Genomic DNA, 14453 nt, shown 5'->3' on the forward strand with positions numbered 1-14453 from the left:
ATATCACAAATTTACCTTCATTCATGAGCTTGTATTTTTCACCCTCCAAAGGCTGTATAGAATCACCCTCAATAGAATTGAAGTAAATTTTGAGTGCTACCATGTTACTTTATCTCAGGGTGGTGCAGTTCAAGTAAAAAATCACACGTGGATATTTTGTAAGGGTAGTATCCATGCTAGACAGTGATGACCACAGGAAGTTATGTCTCTAGGAAACCCAGTCCTGCTACACTTTGATTGTCACTGTAGCCCGGGGTGAGCTCGTCAGAGAGGAACTCTGCTACGCCAGCATCCAGGACCCGCATCTTGCTACACAGAAGTCTGCTTCAAACAAAATGAAGACCCCTTTATTTCATTCCCTCCCCAATCCCGTTTGCTTCATTATTTCTGGAGATCAACCCCAATCATGATTTTCAGGCCATATTTTTATAGCTCATCTATTCACAGGCACCCACATTCACCAGGGCCTCACCTCACCCACACCCACCCCATATACAACATTGTTTATTAGGGGAAGGTGCATTTTGTATTTTTCAAGGTCCCATGGAACCCCTTCTCCCTTCCTCTGTGCAGATCTTGAGCTGCCTGTGGACAGGGCATTTGGTAACTCAAGAGACTCCTGGATACTTTTTTACAACTAGAAACGTTAAGGGGTTGCACGCATGAATCAACAAGGGACCTTTATTTCTTTCGGAAGCAATTTATTGTAAGAACTGGCAACACTGAAAGAAGGAAAACTTAAGTGAACTTATTCTGCAAGGGCAACACTGCAGACTTCATGGCAGGCAGGGTGACCGTGGGCACTCACCCAGGACTCGGGGGAAAGTCCAGTCCAGGCTCAGTCCTCCTTGTCGTCGTGGCCCAGGGTGAGCTTGTCAAGGACGTCGTCTGCCAGGCCGCCTTCCGCTGACCCCACGTTGCTCAGGTTGCTGACATGATCCTCCAGCTCCTTGATGAACTTGACCTGCTGGTCCAGGTAGCCGGTCTCCAGGAAGTGGCACAGGTCGGCGTCGCAGCTCTCGGTGGCCAGCTGGTGCAGGTCGAGCAGGCTCTGGTTGACGCACTTCTCCAGGTACAGGGTGTCTTTCATGGCCTGGAGCCCGCTCTCCCACTCTTGGCTCTCGGGCTTTCTGATGTCGAGGAAAGAAACATGGCCCCCACGCTCTTTCTGCAGGAACATCAGGCTCTCCGCTGTCTTGCTGTGCTGGTGGGAGCGGAGCAGGAAGAAGCGGGAGAAATGCTTCAAGGCCACGTCATCACGGTTGAGGTAGAAGGCCACAGCCAGGCACTGGAAGGAGGCGTGGAACTCCAGGGCGGCGTAGCTGTTGACCGCGGCCTCACACTCAGGGCGGTTGTTCTGACGCACCTCCGAAGTTGGTGTGGGCACCATGTCGGGAGACTCCAATATCGAGGGAATGGCGGCTCGGACGACACGAGTGTGGGCCCAGCATCGGCGGGGGCGCGGGCGCCAGCGGCCTCCTCGGAATCTTCCCATGGTGAACGGTGTGGGCGGCCGGAGGCGAGCTCCAAGCCAGAGGGCAGGTGGCTGGGTGCGGGCTCTGGGACGGAGGGGTAATGGCGTCCATTGGGCGGGGCCAGTGCCTAGGCTTGAGATTGGTTAAGGAAGAGGTCACGTGAGTGGGCGGGATCTGTGGGCGGGGCGAGACCACTGTCTATCAAAGCCAGGATGAGGCAGAGACGCTTTGAGCTGGGTACTTAGCATCTACAAAGTTTTCCATTTGCGGTAATACTTTTTTTCCAAGGACTTTCTCTTATTCTCTAATTGCTCCCTTTTATAGCACCCTGTTCCCATTTTATAAGCCCACTGTCATCTTTACAGTTCTGAGAATATGAATTTGGAATTTTTTGGTAATGGTTTCTTCTGTTTCCTGTAGTATATTTTTTTTTCTCCAAAAATAGTTCTGTTCATTCATCATGATCTCTTTCACTTCAGTCAAATATCTGGTAGACATTTGTCCATACATATTTGTGAGTAAAGGACCCAGGTTCGATCCGTGCATCTGGAAGATCCTCTGGAGAAGGGAATGGCTACCTACTCCAGTATTCTGGCCTGGAGAATCCCTTGGATGGAGGAGCCTGGCGGCTATAGTCAGTGGGGTCGCACAGAGTCCGACAGGGCTGAATGACTAACACTTCCACTTTTTTCATTGTGATTTCACCCTCCCTCCCCTGCCTGGTGGTTCTTATTATGATTGCAAGAGGTGCCTCAGTAACAACGCTTAGGGAACTTTGAAATGAAAACATGGCTCATTACTCACAGGTCCTGGAGGATGGACGGCATGCATGGACTCCACAGCCGGGTCATGGGTAGAAAGTGAGTACACGTGTAGCCTGGGGCGCTTTTATTGGGGTCTAGGATGGGATGCCTAGCGTGTTACAGATTGAGTCTTTCTTGGTGAATTTAAAACATGAGCGTGAATTAAAATGTCAGCCGGGAAAAACAAGTAAGTGGTCAGATGGTCAGTTATCCTAGTCATCCAGTGATCTCTAAAACAAAAGAAACTGGTGCAAACAGTGAGAGTTTTACTACTTCCTTTCTAATCTGGATTCCTTTTATTTCTTTTTCTGCTCTGATTGCTGTGGCCAAAACTTCCAAAACTATATTGAGTAGTAGTGATGAGAGTGGGCACCCTTTTCTTTCTCCTGACTTTAGGGGAAATGGTTTCAGTTTTTCATCATTGAGGATAATGTTTGCTGAGGGTTTGTCATTTATAGCTTTTATTATGTTGAGGTACGTTCCTTCTATTCCTGCTTTCTGTAGGGTTTTTTTTTTTATCATAAATGGATGTTGAATTTTGTCAAATGCTTTCTCTGCATCTATTGAGATAATCATATGGTTTTTATTTTTCAATTTGTTAATGTGGTGTATTATATTGATTGCTGTGGATATTGAAGTATCCTTGCATCCCTGGGGTAAAGCCCACTTGGTCATGATGTATGATCTTTTTAATATGTTGTTGGATTCTGTTTGCTAGAATATTGTTAAGGATTTTTGCATCTATGTTCATCAGTGATATTGGCCTATAGTTGTCTTTTTTCGTGGCATCTTTGTCAGGTTTTGGTATTAAGGTGATGGTGGCCTCATAGAAAGAGTTTGGAAGTTTACCTTCCTCTGAAATTTTCTGAAAGAGTTTGAGTAGGATAGGTGTTAATTCTTCTCTAAATTTTTGGTAGAATTCAGCTGTGAAGCTGTCTGGTCCTGGACTTTTGTTCGTTGGAAGATTTCTGATTACAGTTTCAATTTCCATGCTTGAGATGGGTCTGTTGAGATTTTCTATTTCTTCCTGGTTCAATTTTGGAAAGTTGTACTTTTCTAAGAATTTGTCCATTGCTTCCAAGTGGTCCGTTTTATTTGCATATAGTTGCTGATAATAGTCTCTTATGATCGTTTGTATTTCTGTGTTATCTGTTGTGATCTCTTTATTTTCATTTCTTTTTGTTGATTTGATTTTTCTCCCTTTGTTTCTTGATGAGTCAGGCTAATGGTTTGTCAATTTTATTTACCTTCTCAAAGAACCAGCTTTTGGTTTTAATTTTTGCTATGGTCTCTTTTGCTTCTTTTGCATTTATTTCTGCCCTAATTTTTAAGATTCCTTTCCTTCTGCTAACCTTGGGGTTCATAATTTCTTCCTTTTCAAGTTGCTTTAGCTGTAGAGTTAGGTTATTTATTTGACTTGTTTTTTGTTTCTTGAGGTAAGCCTGTATTGCTATGAACCTTCCCCTTAGCACTGCTTTTACAGTGTCCCATAGGTTTGGATTGTTATGTTTTAATTTTCATTCGTTTCTATGGATATTTTGATTTCTTTTTTAAACTTCTGTGATGGGGAAGCCTGGCTTTCATTTAGTCTGGTAGCTGGCACTGTGTTTATTTAAGACAGCTGTCTGGGATGTGGATGCCTTAGCAATCAACAGCTTAAGATCAGGCACTTATGTTACAATAAAAAAATTTAAAAGCAAACATACAAAAAAAAAAAAAAAAACTCAGGGTCATTGTTCCCTGGTAGTCCAGTGGCTACAACTCCAAACTCCCAGTGCAGGGGGCCTGGGTTCAGTCCCTGGTTGGGGAACCAGATCCCACATACCACAGCTAAGACCCCGTGCAGGCAAACAAAACAAAACAACTCAGGCGCTTAGAGTACAGCCCAGCCTGTGATGCTGAGACAGCAGATCTAGGAGGTGAGGACCTGAACAGCCTTCAGGTGCTGTAGGCAGGGGCGCTGTCTGTTTCTGGGTGGTCCTTTTGGCCTGAGAACGGACTGACAGTCTGAAGGACCTCTTGGTCTAGGGTTGGGTCACCCAGGCAACATCCAGCAAGTTCCGCCAGGTCACATCATAGTGGCTCGTCCTCCGGTGCCATCGGGCAGTGCACTTAGTCCATTGTTTCAGGAACGTCTCAGTCCCCGTTGCAGTGTTCCACAATGTGAACTGGGGAGCAAGCCATTTGGGTGAGCAGCTACATCTCCAACATGGTACCATGGCTCTGGGGTGTCATCTCCAGTGGACGAGGCATAGGTGTCTCCGGTGGTGAACTCCTGGCCTGGGATGATGTCACATGGGACGGTATCATCTCCAGTGATGAGTCTGTCTCACTCACGAGTGAGGAGTGAGTGGAGGCCACCCAGGGGTGGGAACCCATGTGGATATGCAGTATTGGTCGTCGGCTGGGCATAGGCTGGCCTGATATAACGTAGAGGCTTCCTTGAGGACTGCAGGGCATATCTGATGCCTGCTGCTTGTGGAACAAACTGTTGAGAGCTCTGTGGGGTCATCAGGGGCATCTTTAGCAGTGGAATGAGTGACTGTCCTTTCCTTCCTGGAAGAGCTCATCCAAAGCACATGGATATTCTGGGCACATTTACATCCCAGGCCTGAGGTGATCTATTGATGCTACTTAGGCACAACCATGAGGGCAGTCCCTGCACAGATCCTGGGAGCACATTCCCCATATCCAGATGGGTTTTATGTAGGAGCGATCATAGGGCCAATTGGCTTGTAGCCCTATTTGATGTTGATACTGGAGGGCAAGTATCATTTGGCTGTTGCTTCCAGAGAGCCCATTGCCTTTAAAGGGCTTCCCTGGTGCTTCAGAGGCTAAAGAACTTGCCTGCAAGGTGGGCGACATGGGTTTGATCCCTGGGTCGGCAGGATCCCCTGGAGAAGAGAATGGCTACCCAATGCAGTATTCTTGTCTGGAGAATCCCATGGACAGAGCAGCCTAGTGGGCTACAGTCCATAAGGTTGCACAGAGTCTTACACGACTGAGTGACTAACAGTACACTACTAACTTTGGATTACTTGGCATTTAATAAAGATGGTTGTCAGAGGCTTTATACTTCACGTGCCTCTTGAAAGGCTATTGCTTTTTCAGTTCTGATACTTGGCACCGAGCTGGCATTTTCCTACTACTAGGTCAGCGGTCTTGGCTCTTCCTCTCCTCCCTTCAACTCAAGCATCTGCTCTTACCTTTTGTAGAATTTCTCCAGGGACTTCTGGTTGAAGTTTGTCTCTCCATTGTCATAGCACAGTTTGGAGGGTGGAGGCTTGACCTAGGAGTTCTTTAGTGTCTCCTTTTTCTGGTGAGAAAGTCACTTGGGCATTTAACTTTGTTAAATGTTCCCCCCGTAAGGGAATAGGGCATTCAGGCAGATACAGAAAGCTGTGCCCTTTGTATGCTTCCCCCCCCCAATTATGTAAGATCTGAGGTAGAAAATGGAGAGTGTACATGTACGAATGCCCTGGATTGACCACTATCATCTCGCGCTTTGGGAACTTGTTTCATTGGTTATTGCCCTGCCTGAGGCTGTGTACCCCCTGTGCCAAATATAGTTCCTTGATGGGTTCAAGGATGGGGAGACCAATCCCTCTGGCCTCTCTGGTGAGGCAGGGTACAGGGGTACCGGTGGAAATGTGGCCTTCGGAGGAGTTTTGATGGAAGCTCTGAACTTTGTGGAGGGGTTCTCACTTTTTATGGTGGGAAAGCATGGGAGGCACTGAAGGCAGAGCCACATGGATTTAGTCAGGATCATCATTAGTCTCTAACCCAGTCGAGACGGGCTTTTTCTGAGGTTTAGTCTTCCCCCTGAACCATACTTTCCTTCTCTTCTGCAAATTCCTATTCTGCAGAATAACTTAAAAAAAAAAAAAACAGTTGAGGTCAGACATTGTGAACCTCCTCTTGATCTGAGGGGAGTTGATAACGTCAGTGCCAGGCAGAGCTAATGGGAGGACCACCAAGAGTTCTCCATCTTGGAGTATGTCCTCTGAAGAAAGATAGGCCCTTCTTGAAGCCAGAGCTCTGATGTTGGCGAATCACTTTGCACCACTGTATGACTCAAGCTAGTTGATTTTTATGCCAGCAAAACCATGAAGGGCCCAGCACAAGCGCCAGTAGGAAATGCCTGCCGCCTCTTCCCAGCCTTCATGTATGGGGCTCAACCTGCAGTCTTCTGAGAAACGCGAGGTCTGGGTGATGTGGGACATTTGGCAGCACCTGGAAAAACATTGCCCTTCTGGGTGCTGAAGGGAAGCAGCAGGGTTTGCCAGTCTGGGCTCACAGTACACTTTGTTTCTTGGTAGGAAAAATCGAGGCACACGAGAGACTTGCCCCTCAACCACTCTCCACTTTCGTGCTGGTTCTGAAGTTTAGCCAGCCCTTCTGAGAATGGATGTTTTGAGGAGAGAGAGATCAGACAACCTCTAAGTCAAAGGCTTAGTGAGTATCCCAGGTTTCAAACCCAAGAGCTGAGAACAGTCTATGGATTGTCCTGTCTTAAAAAATGACCTCCTCTCATTCCCTGCCCCCACCCTAAATAGTCTAAGAGGGATAAGAAAGGAAGCCGGAGCCTAGTTTAATTTCTGGAGCAAAGGCGGCAGTGACTATCCACAGTTTGGCTGTAAGAATTTCCTGGAGAAGCCACAGAGGAGAATGGACCATCTCCAGGATGACCAGCTTGGGTTTGAGGGTTCACTTAAGGAATACCGAAAAGGACACCTTCCCTTAGAGATAGTTGGCAGAAATGGTAGCTTGACAGCCACCATGGCACCCAGCTGCCAAGGAAGCTGTCCCAGCAGTTCCCAGACTGGAGCCCATTTGGCCAGAGGCTCCTAATCGTTTTTCCCCTGGTGCTGAGTGGCAGGCTTGCCTATCACTGAGGGGCCTGTGAGTCCAGGCTCCATCTCACTTGCCACCTTGAAGAACTTACTCAGTGAGGAGGAGGGTGAAAGAGGTGATTGTATCACCTGGGAAAAAGTGAAGTGCAGAAGCTGTGATAAAACACAATGGGTAAAGTGTGCGGGTGTCTGTTGGTGTGTCTGTGTCACCGTGTGTGAAACATGAAGTGCAAGAAGAGGTTTCCAAGGCCCTTTGCATAACTGCGTTTGAAGACACATTAAGTTTTTATTGTGTTTGCTTCAGTCCTAACAGGAGGGTATGCTGAGTTCATCTCGAGGCGTCAGCATTATTTTCTGGTGCTGCACGTGATTCCAAGATGGAGCCATGTTTGACAACTAGGATGCTAAAGAATGCTTCTCAAAATCCAGTGTGCGTATTCATCACCTGGGACCTTGTTAAAATGTTGATTCTGCTTCAGGAAGCCTGGGTGTCAGGAAGCATTGAACAGGAGACTTCCTGTGGGCTGTTTTAGATCTGTCAGGAAAACTTTGGCCCTTATTAATTCCTATTCAGGAATTAAGAGGAGAGGCTCGCCTTTCCCGGGGCTGAGGAATCCAGGCATTTCCTTTGTTAGTTTCTCATTATGGTGATAAGTACCCTGTTCTCTCTTTAATAGGGATCGCCTTGTGTTTTGTAAGTCTGGAATTTTAATCTTTATCTTTGCTGAGAATAACTACCTTGTAAGACAGTATATATGCACACACCATGTTGATTAAAACACCTTTGCTCCATCAGAGCTTTGGTCCCTGTGTCTTTCTTTCTTCTTTCTCTCTCTCTCTGTCTCTCTCTGTTTCTGGTTGATTCCCTGGAGCGCAGAAGCTGGCTGCGTAACCCAGGGAATATTAGCCTCTTTCCTTCTTTCACTCTCTCATTGTCGACTCCGAACCACCAGGTTCTGGTCCAATAGAGGACCAACACCTGGGGTAGCACTTAAAATTTAGGACTACCGAGTATCTAACAGGCTGTCAGGCGAAGTGGCCACTGCTGGTTCCCACAGCACAGTTTGAGGAGCAAGGTGCTCGTGCTGGCTTTAATTGCCTGGGATGTCTGGATCCTGCCCAAGGGACTCATGTAATTGGTCTGGGATGTATCTGGGGCAGCCAGCATTTTAAAAGCTCTATAAACAATTCCACTGTACAGCAAAGCTTGTGACCCTCGATGGCAAAGTGCATGGTGATTTATCAAGTTTGATTATTTTATCAGCCCTAAGGTGGTCTTCTCTTCCGATTCCAGACACCCTGACTTACTCCTCTCCCACCGTCATAGATGGGATTGGGGTTACCTCTACATCCTTCTTATGTTTCCCACCTGTGAGGAGTGAACTTATAGCTCAGGATGGAAAGAGGCGGCTCAGGCAACCTGAGTTGCAGAAGAAGCAAAAAGGGTTCTGGGGGCCGACTTAAAGGAAAAGCTAGTCGAAACAGAATGTGGCAGATGCATTGCCAAGAAAACTTGTCACCCAGAAACTTGCCTTCAGTCTTGGGCCTGATTCTGCAGCAGTGAAAAGAGCAATGTGTCCTCCTGATTCCTAGTAGCAAGTGACAATCAAGCAGTTACAAAGGATATTTCCCTTTTAATTAGAAGGGTGACAGGATTGGTCAAAATGCAAGAGACCCCCAGTGGCAAAGGAAAGATTAAAAAAATATTTTCTCCAAAGTATACACACCAAAAAGGAACTTAGAACTAGTGTATGTTGATGAGGATGGTTATGATGAGAAAAGATGGTTACACAAAGTACTTATTATGTGCCAGCCACTGTTCTAAGCATTTAAAATATATTAAATCATCTAATCTTTTAAGCAATAGTTTTATGATGCCTATTTTACAGGTGAGAAAACTGAGGCACAGAAAAGGTAAATAACATGCCCCAATTCCCTCAATTTAGTAAGTGGCTAGACTGGGATTTGAACCCAGGCCATCTGTGGGGAAGAATCCATGACACCAAACTGTTTCTCCAAAACAGGAGAGTAAGAAGGACCTTCAGGCTTCCCTGGTGGTTCAGTGGTAAAGAATCCTTCTGCCAAAGCAGGAGACCTAGGTTTGATCCCTGATCTGGGAAGATCCCACATTTCGCAGAGCACCTCAGCCTGTGCATTACAACTACTGAACCTGTGCTCTAAAGCCGGGTAACCACAACAGCTGAGCCCATGTGCCCCAACTACTGAAGTCCAAGCAGGCAGAAACATGTGTACAGATTTCATCAGATCAACTAGAGTTGACCAAGAGGCTGAATTTTTAAAGGGGAAGAGGAAAAGAAGAACTGATAATTTTGGGGGCTGTGTGCAGCATTTTTGCTCCATGTGGCCTTAGTTCTCCTGAGGCATGTGGGATCATAGTTCCAAGACCAGAGATCAAACACATACCCCATGTGTTGGAAGGCAGCTTCTTAACCATTGGACCACCAGGGAAGTCCCTATCATTTTCTTAAGAAATCTTTTTTTTTTTAAACTGGAAAATTTCTTTCTGCATAGTCACAAAAGGATAAAAAGTGCAGTCTTCTCTCCATTCTGAAAGCATACCCTAGGAGGCCACACAGAGGTCCCGAACAGGCTGATTTGGGGCCACGGGGTGTGGGCAGAGTCTGCAGTGAGCTAAAGGTCAAGGTGAGGTCAGCACCCCTCTGGGTGTTTCATCACCTCAGCCCTGCTTCTACATGTGAGTTACCCTGGGCTTGGGCTCTGCCATCCTCCCAGTCCGCTCTCCACTGAGGTTTTCCACTCCCATGACCACAACACAACCTATATAGGCATCATGATGTCTCCCATAGGTCTGTTTCTAAAGCTGACATCCACTCTGAACTCCAGATTCATTTTTCTGGCTACCTGCATGACAGTTCCACTTGGATGTCTAATATGCATCTCAGATTTGACATGACATGCCTTCTCCAAACTTCCATCTCTGCTGTGTCCCTGGCAAAAGACCCCAAATTGATCAAATGGCACCACCATCAACCCAGGCGAAATGAGATTATTTTCTTCATATCTCCCTCTTCCTCTCTGCTCCATGAAGAAACCTTGCTCATGTATCCAAATCTATCTGCAGTGTGTCTACATCTCGTCATTTCTTGAACCTCCACTCCAGTTCAGCCACCATTATCTTTCACCTGGACCAGCTCTGATACCTATTAACTGGTCTCCCAGCTTCAACTCTTCCCCCTCTACGTAGTTCAATGCAGCCAGTACCACTGACTTCCTATCCAGGGGGATTCAGTTTACTTGATATTCACTATCACAAATTGACCTTCCTTCATCAGCTTATATTTTTGATCCTAGAAAGGCTATAGAGAATCATCCTGAATAGACTTGAGGTAAATTTTGAGTGGTACCAGTCTACTTTATCACAGGGTGGTACAGTTCAAGTAAAGAATCACACGTGGAAGTTTTGTAAGGGCAACATCCATGCTCAACAGTGGTGACCGCAGGAAATGTGTCTCTAGGAAAGCCAGCCCTGCTACCCTTAGATTGTCACTGTAGCCCAGGGTGAGCTTGTCAGCGAGGGACTCTGCTGTGCCAGCATCCCGGACACCCATCTTCCTACCCAGAATTCTGCTTCAAACAAAATGAAGACCCCTTTATTTCATTCCCTCCCCAATCCCGTTCGCTTCATTATTTCTGGAGATCAACCCCAATCATGATTTTCAGGCCATATTTTTATAGCTCATCTATTCACAGGCACCCACATTCACCAGGGCCTCACCTCACCCACACCCACCCCATATACCACACTGTTTATTAGGGGAACGTACATTTTGTATTGTTCAGGGTCCCATGCATCCCCTTCTTCCCTCCCTCTGTGGAGATGCTGAGCTTCCTGTGGACAGGGCATTTGGTAACTCAAGAGACTCCCAGATACCTGTTTTAAAACGTGAAAGGTGAAGGGTTTGCACGCGTGAATCAACAAGGGACCTTTATTTCTTTAGGAAGCAATTAGTTTACTGGAAGAACTGGCAACACTGAAAGAAGGAAAACTTAAGTGAACTTATTCTGCAAGGGCAATACTGCAGACTTCATGGCAGGCAGGGTGACCGTGGGCACTCACCCAGGTCTCGGGGGAAAGTCCAGTCCAGGCTCAGTCCCCCTTGTCGCCGTGGCCCAGGGTGAGCTTCTCAAAGAGTACTCTGCCAGGCCGCCTTCCAGGGACCCTTTGTTGCTCAGGCTGCTGACATGGTCCTCCAGCTCCTTGATGAACTTGACCTGCTGGTCCGGGTAGCCGGTCCCCAGGTAGTGGCACAGGTCGGCGTCGCAGCTCTTAATGGCCAGCTGGTGCAGGTCGAGGAGGCTCTGGTGGACGCACTTCTCCAGGTGCAGTGCTTCCGGCATGTCCTGAAGACCACTCTCCCAATCTTGGGTCTCGGGCTTTCTCATGTCCAGGAAGGAGAAGCTACCCCCACGCCAGTTCTGCAGCAACATCAGGCTCTCGGTCGTCTCACTATGCTCCTGGGAGAAGAGCAGGAAGACGCAGGAGAAGCGCTGCAAGGCCATGTTGTGGTGGTGCAGGGAGCAGGCCCTGGCCAGGCACTGGAAGGAGGCACGGAGCTCCAGGGCGGTGTGGCTGTTGCACTTATAGTGGTAGCGCTGGCGCGCCTGCGAGGCAACTGCGGACGACATGGCGGGCAGTGGCAAGAGTATCTGGAAGGCGTCTCGGATAAGGGAGGTGCGGCAAGGGCAGCAGCAGGTGCGGAGATGCTGGCTGCCTCCTCAGAGCCTTCTCATGGTGACACATGACGGCCGACAGAGGTGGACTCTGGGCTGCAGGGCAGGTGGCTGGGTGCGGGCTCTGGGATGGACAGGAAATGGCAACCATTGTGCACGGTGAGTGCCCAAGCAGACTCTGTAGATCGGTGCTTCTCAAACTTTACCTGGCACATGAATCACTAGGGATTCCATTCAAGTACAGATTCTGACTTACTTGGTCTGGGGTCCAGCTAGGAATCTGCATTTCTAGCAAACTCCCAAATGAAGCCAGTATTCTTGGTGTCAGGGAGCTTACTTTGAGTAGCAAGAATTTAGAGCCCTTGGCATGGAATCCACTGGATGAGCAGGTGGAGAGATGAGGAAGGGATGGGACTCTGAGAAGAGAGGACAGGTGTGGATCCTGGTGAGACAAGCAAGATGTGGAAGACTTTCATCTCTATCAAGTAGCATCCCTTCCTCTCGACTTGGCAAGTTGTTGAGATTGGTGTTCAGTCGCTAAGGCATGTCCAACTCTTTGCAACCCCGTGGCCTGCAGCAGGCCAGGCTTCCCTGTCCTTCACTATCTCCCGGAGTTTCCTCAAACTCATGTCCATTGAGTCAGTGCTGCCATCCAACCATCTCATCCTCTGTCGTCCCCTTCTCCTCCCGCCTTCAGTCTTTCCCAGCATCAGAGGCTTTTCCAATGAATTGGCTCTTCCCATCAGGTGACCGAAGTATTGGAGCTTCAGGATTAGTCCTTCCAGTGAATATTCAGGACTGATTTCCTTTAGGATTGACTGCTTTGATCTCTTTCCTGTCCAAGGGACTCTCAAGAGTCTTCTCTAACACAACAATTTGAAAGCATCAATTCATCAGTGCTCAGCCTTCTTTATGGTTCAACTCTCACATCCATACATGACCACTAGAAAGACCATAGCCTTGACTAGACGGACCTGTACACCAGAGCAGCCCACGCAGCCCGGCGTCACATAAGCTGCTTCCTCTACACAGACAGTGGGGAGCACTTGGTAATCAGGTGAACTGGTTCAGTAGGCCTAGGTTTGTTACATGAGCTCATGATGCATTAGATACCATATAAACTACTTCAGAACCAAAGAAATCTAACTAGAAAGCCTAGGTGGCCTGACCCTTGTGATCTTTCACTTAATCTTCCAGGACTCTGCTTATCTTCTTGTCCAATAGTTAGTTTATCCAGTCCTGTGAGTCCAGCACTCTCAAGAAGATGTTGGCTCCCCTATGTTTATTTTAAATACTGTTATCTCAGCTTGTTACTCAACCACCCTGGGATTCACTCCCCCAAAACACAGTGAACCCATCTACTGGCACAGGTTGTATAAGGGAAAGTACAGCCTTTATTGCAGGCCAGCAAGGAGAACCGGCAGCTCATGCTGAGAAGACCCCAGCTCTCCAGTTGCTTTCACCAGAAGGTTTTTACCAACAGTGTGAGGCAAAGGGTCTTGGGGTGCATGATCAGTTTTTGCTCAATTCTCTGATCCATTGTTGGCGAGGTAACAGGGTGATGTTTTCAGGAATCTCAGTCATGAACCTTCTGGTTTCAGCAGGTCTGGGTTATACATTCTTGTGACTAGCATGTAGTTAACTCTTTCTACATGGTGGGATTTTAGTAACTGCAAGACAACTCAAGGACAGATCTCAGGATATTATATAAAGCCCTTGAGAAGAAACTGAAGGAGTTTTAATGGCTAAACCATTATTTGTTCTTGGCTGCGTGTTTTCATTTGTTTCTGTACACTCTCACTTCTCTGATTAAATTTGCTGTAAGCTTTTTTGGGAACAAGAGGTGGGAGGGGCACACGAGAGTTTCACCCCAGAAACGCCCTGCGCAGAGCAGTGCTTGATTTCCACATGAGCTTCAGATGCAGTTTTCTGGCTGCCTGCAAGGTATTTCCACTTCCAAATCTAATAGGCATCTGAGACTTATATGACATGCCTTCCCACATCCTTCTGGTCTCCCTGCTAACGTCCCCAGATTAATTAGTAGCAACACTTTAAACCCAGGTGATCAAGTGCAAAACCTGGAATGGAGATTATATTCCACCATTTCCCATTTTTCCCCTCTGTCCCATAAGCAAATCTTGTCTCAAAAATCCATCTGGAACATGCGAAGATATTTCCTCAGCAACCACTCTATTTCCAGCTACCACTGTCTCTCTGCCCTGCTACTAGGTCTCCTAATTTGTCTCCCAGCCTCAGCTCACCATCACTCACCTACTTTCTTTAAAGGAGCCAAAATCACTGGCTTAACATTAGGGGAGTTTTATTTTATTTTTTATTCAGAAACAAAAATTTGACCTTAACCTGACCACATATTTTTCAGCCCTTCTCCTGAGGTAGTTTGAGTTTTCTGGTATGATTATTTTAATGGAAGAAAGGGTACAATGGAAGGGGGAAAAATATGTGTGTGTGTGAGAGAGAGAAAGTTGGACCATAAAAATTGCTGAGTGCCAAAGAATTGATGCTTTTGAACTGTGGTGCTGGAGAAGACAAGTCCCTTGGATTGCAAGATGATCAAACCAATCAATCCTAAAGGCAATCAACCCTTAATA

The 14453-nt window shown here is 47.1% G+C and overlaps 1 protein-coding gene across 1 annotated transcript; it reads right to left on the minus strand.

Annotated features, from left to right (window-relative positions):
* Positions 1-684: 684 nt before the first annotated feature.
* On the minus strand, positions 685-11799 carry LOC122690501. Its single transcript, XM_043897443.1, has 2 exons — positions 11231-11799; positions 685-1559 (listed from the first exon to the last, which is right to left on the minus strand). The coding sequence occupies exons 1-2, from the start codon at positions 11797-11799 to the stop codon at positions 839-841; spliced, it is 1290 nt and encodes a 429-aa protein (XP_043753378.1). The 3' UTR covers positions 685-838.
* Between the last annotated feature and the right edge of the window lie 2654 nt (positions 11800-14453).

Source organism: Cervus elaphus, chromosome X (genome assembly GCF_910594005.1).
Source record: "Cervus elaphus chromosome X, mCerEla1.1, whole genome shotgun sequence".
NCBI lineage: Eukaryota > Metazoa > Chordata > Mammalia > Artiodactyla > Cervidae > Cervus > Cervus elaphus.

Coding starts and splice junctions, on each gene's coding strand:
- LOC122690501 (XM_043897443.1), bottom strand. CDS start 11,799: ATGTCGTCCGCAGTTGCCTCGCAGGCGCGCCAGCGCTACCACTATAAG. Junction 1,560..11,230: donor GACTTTCCCCCGAGACCTGG/GTGAGTGCCCAC, acceptor CCTCCGTCCCAG/AGCCCGCACCCAGCCACCTG.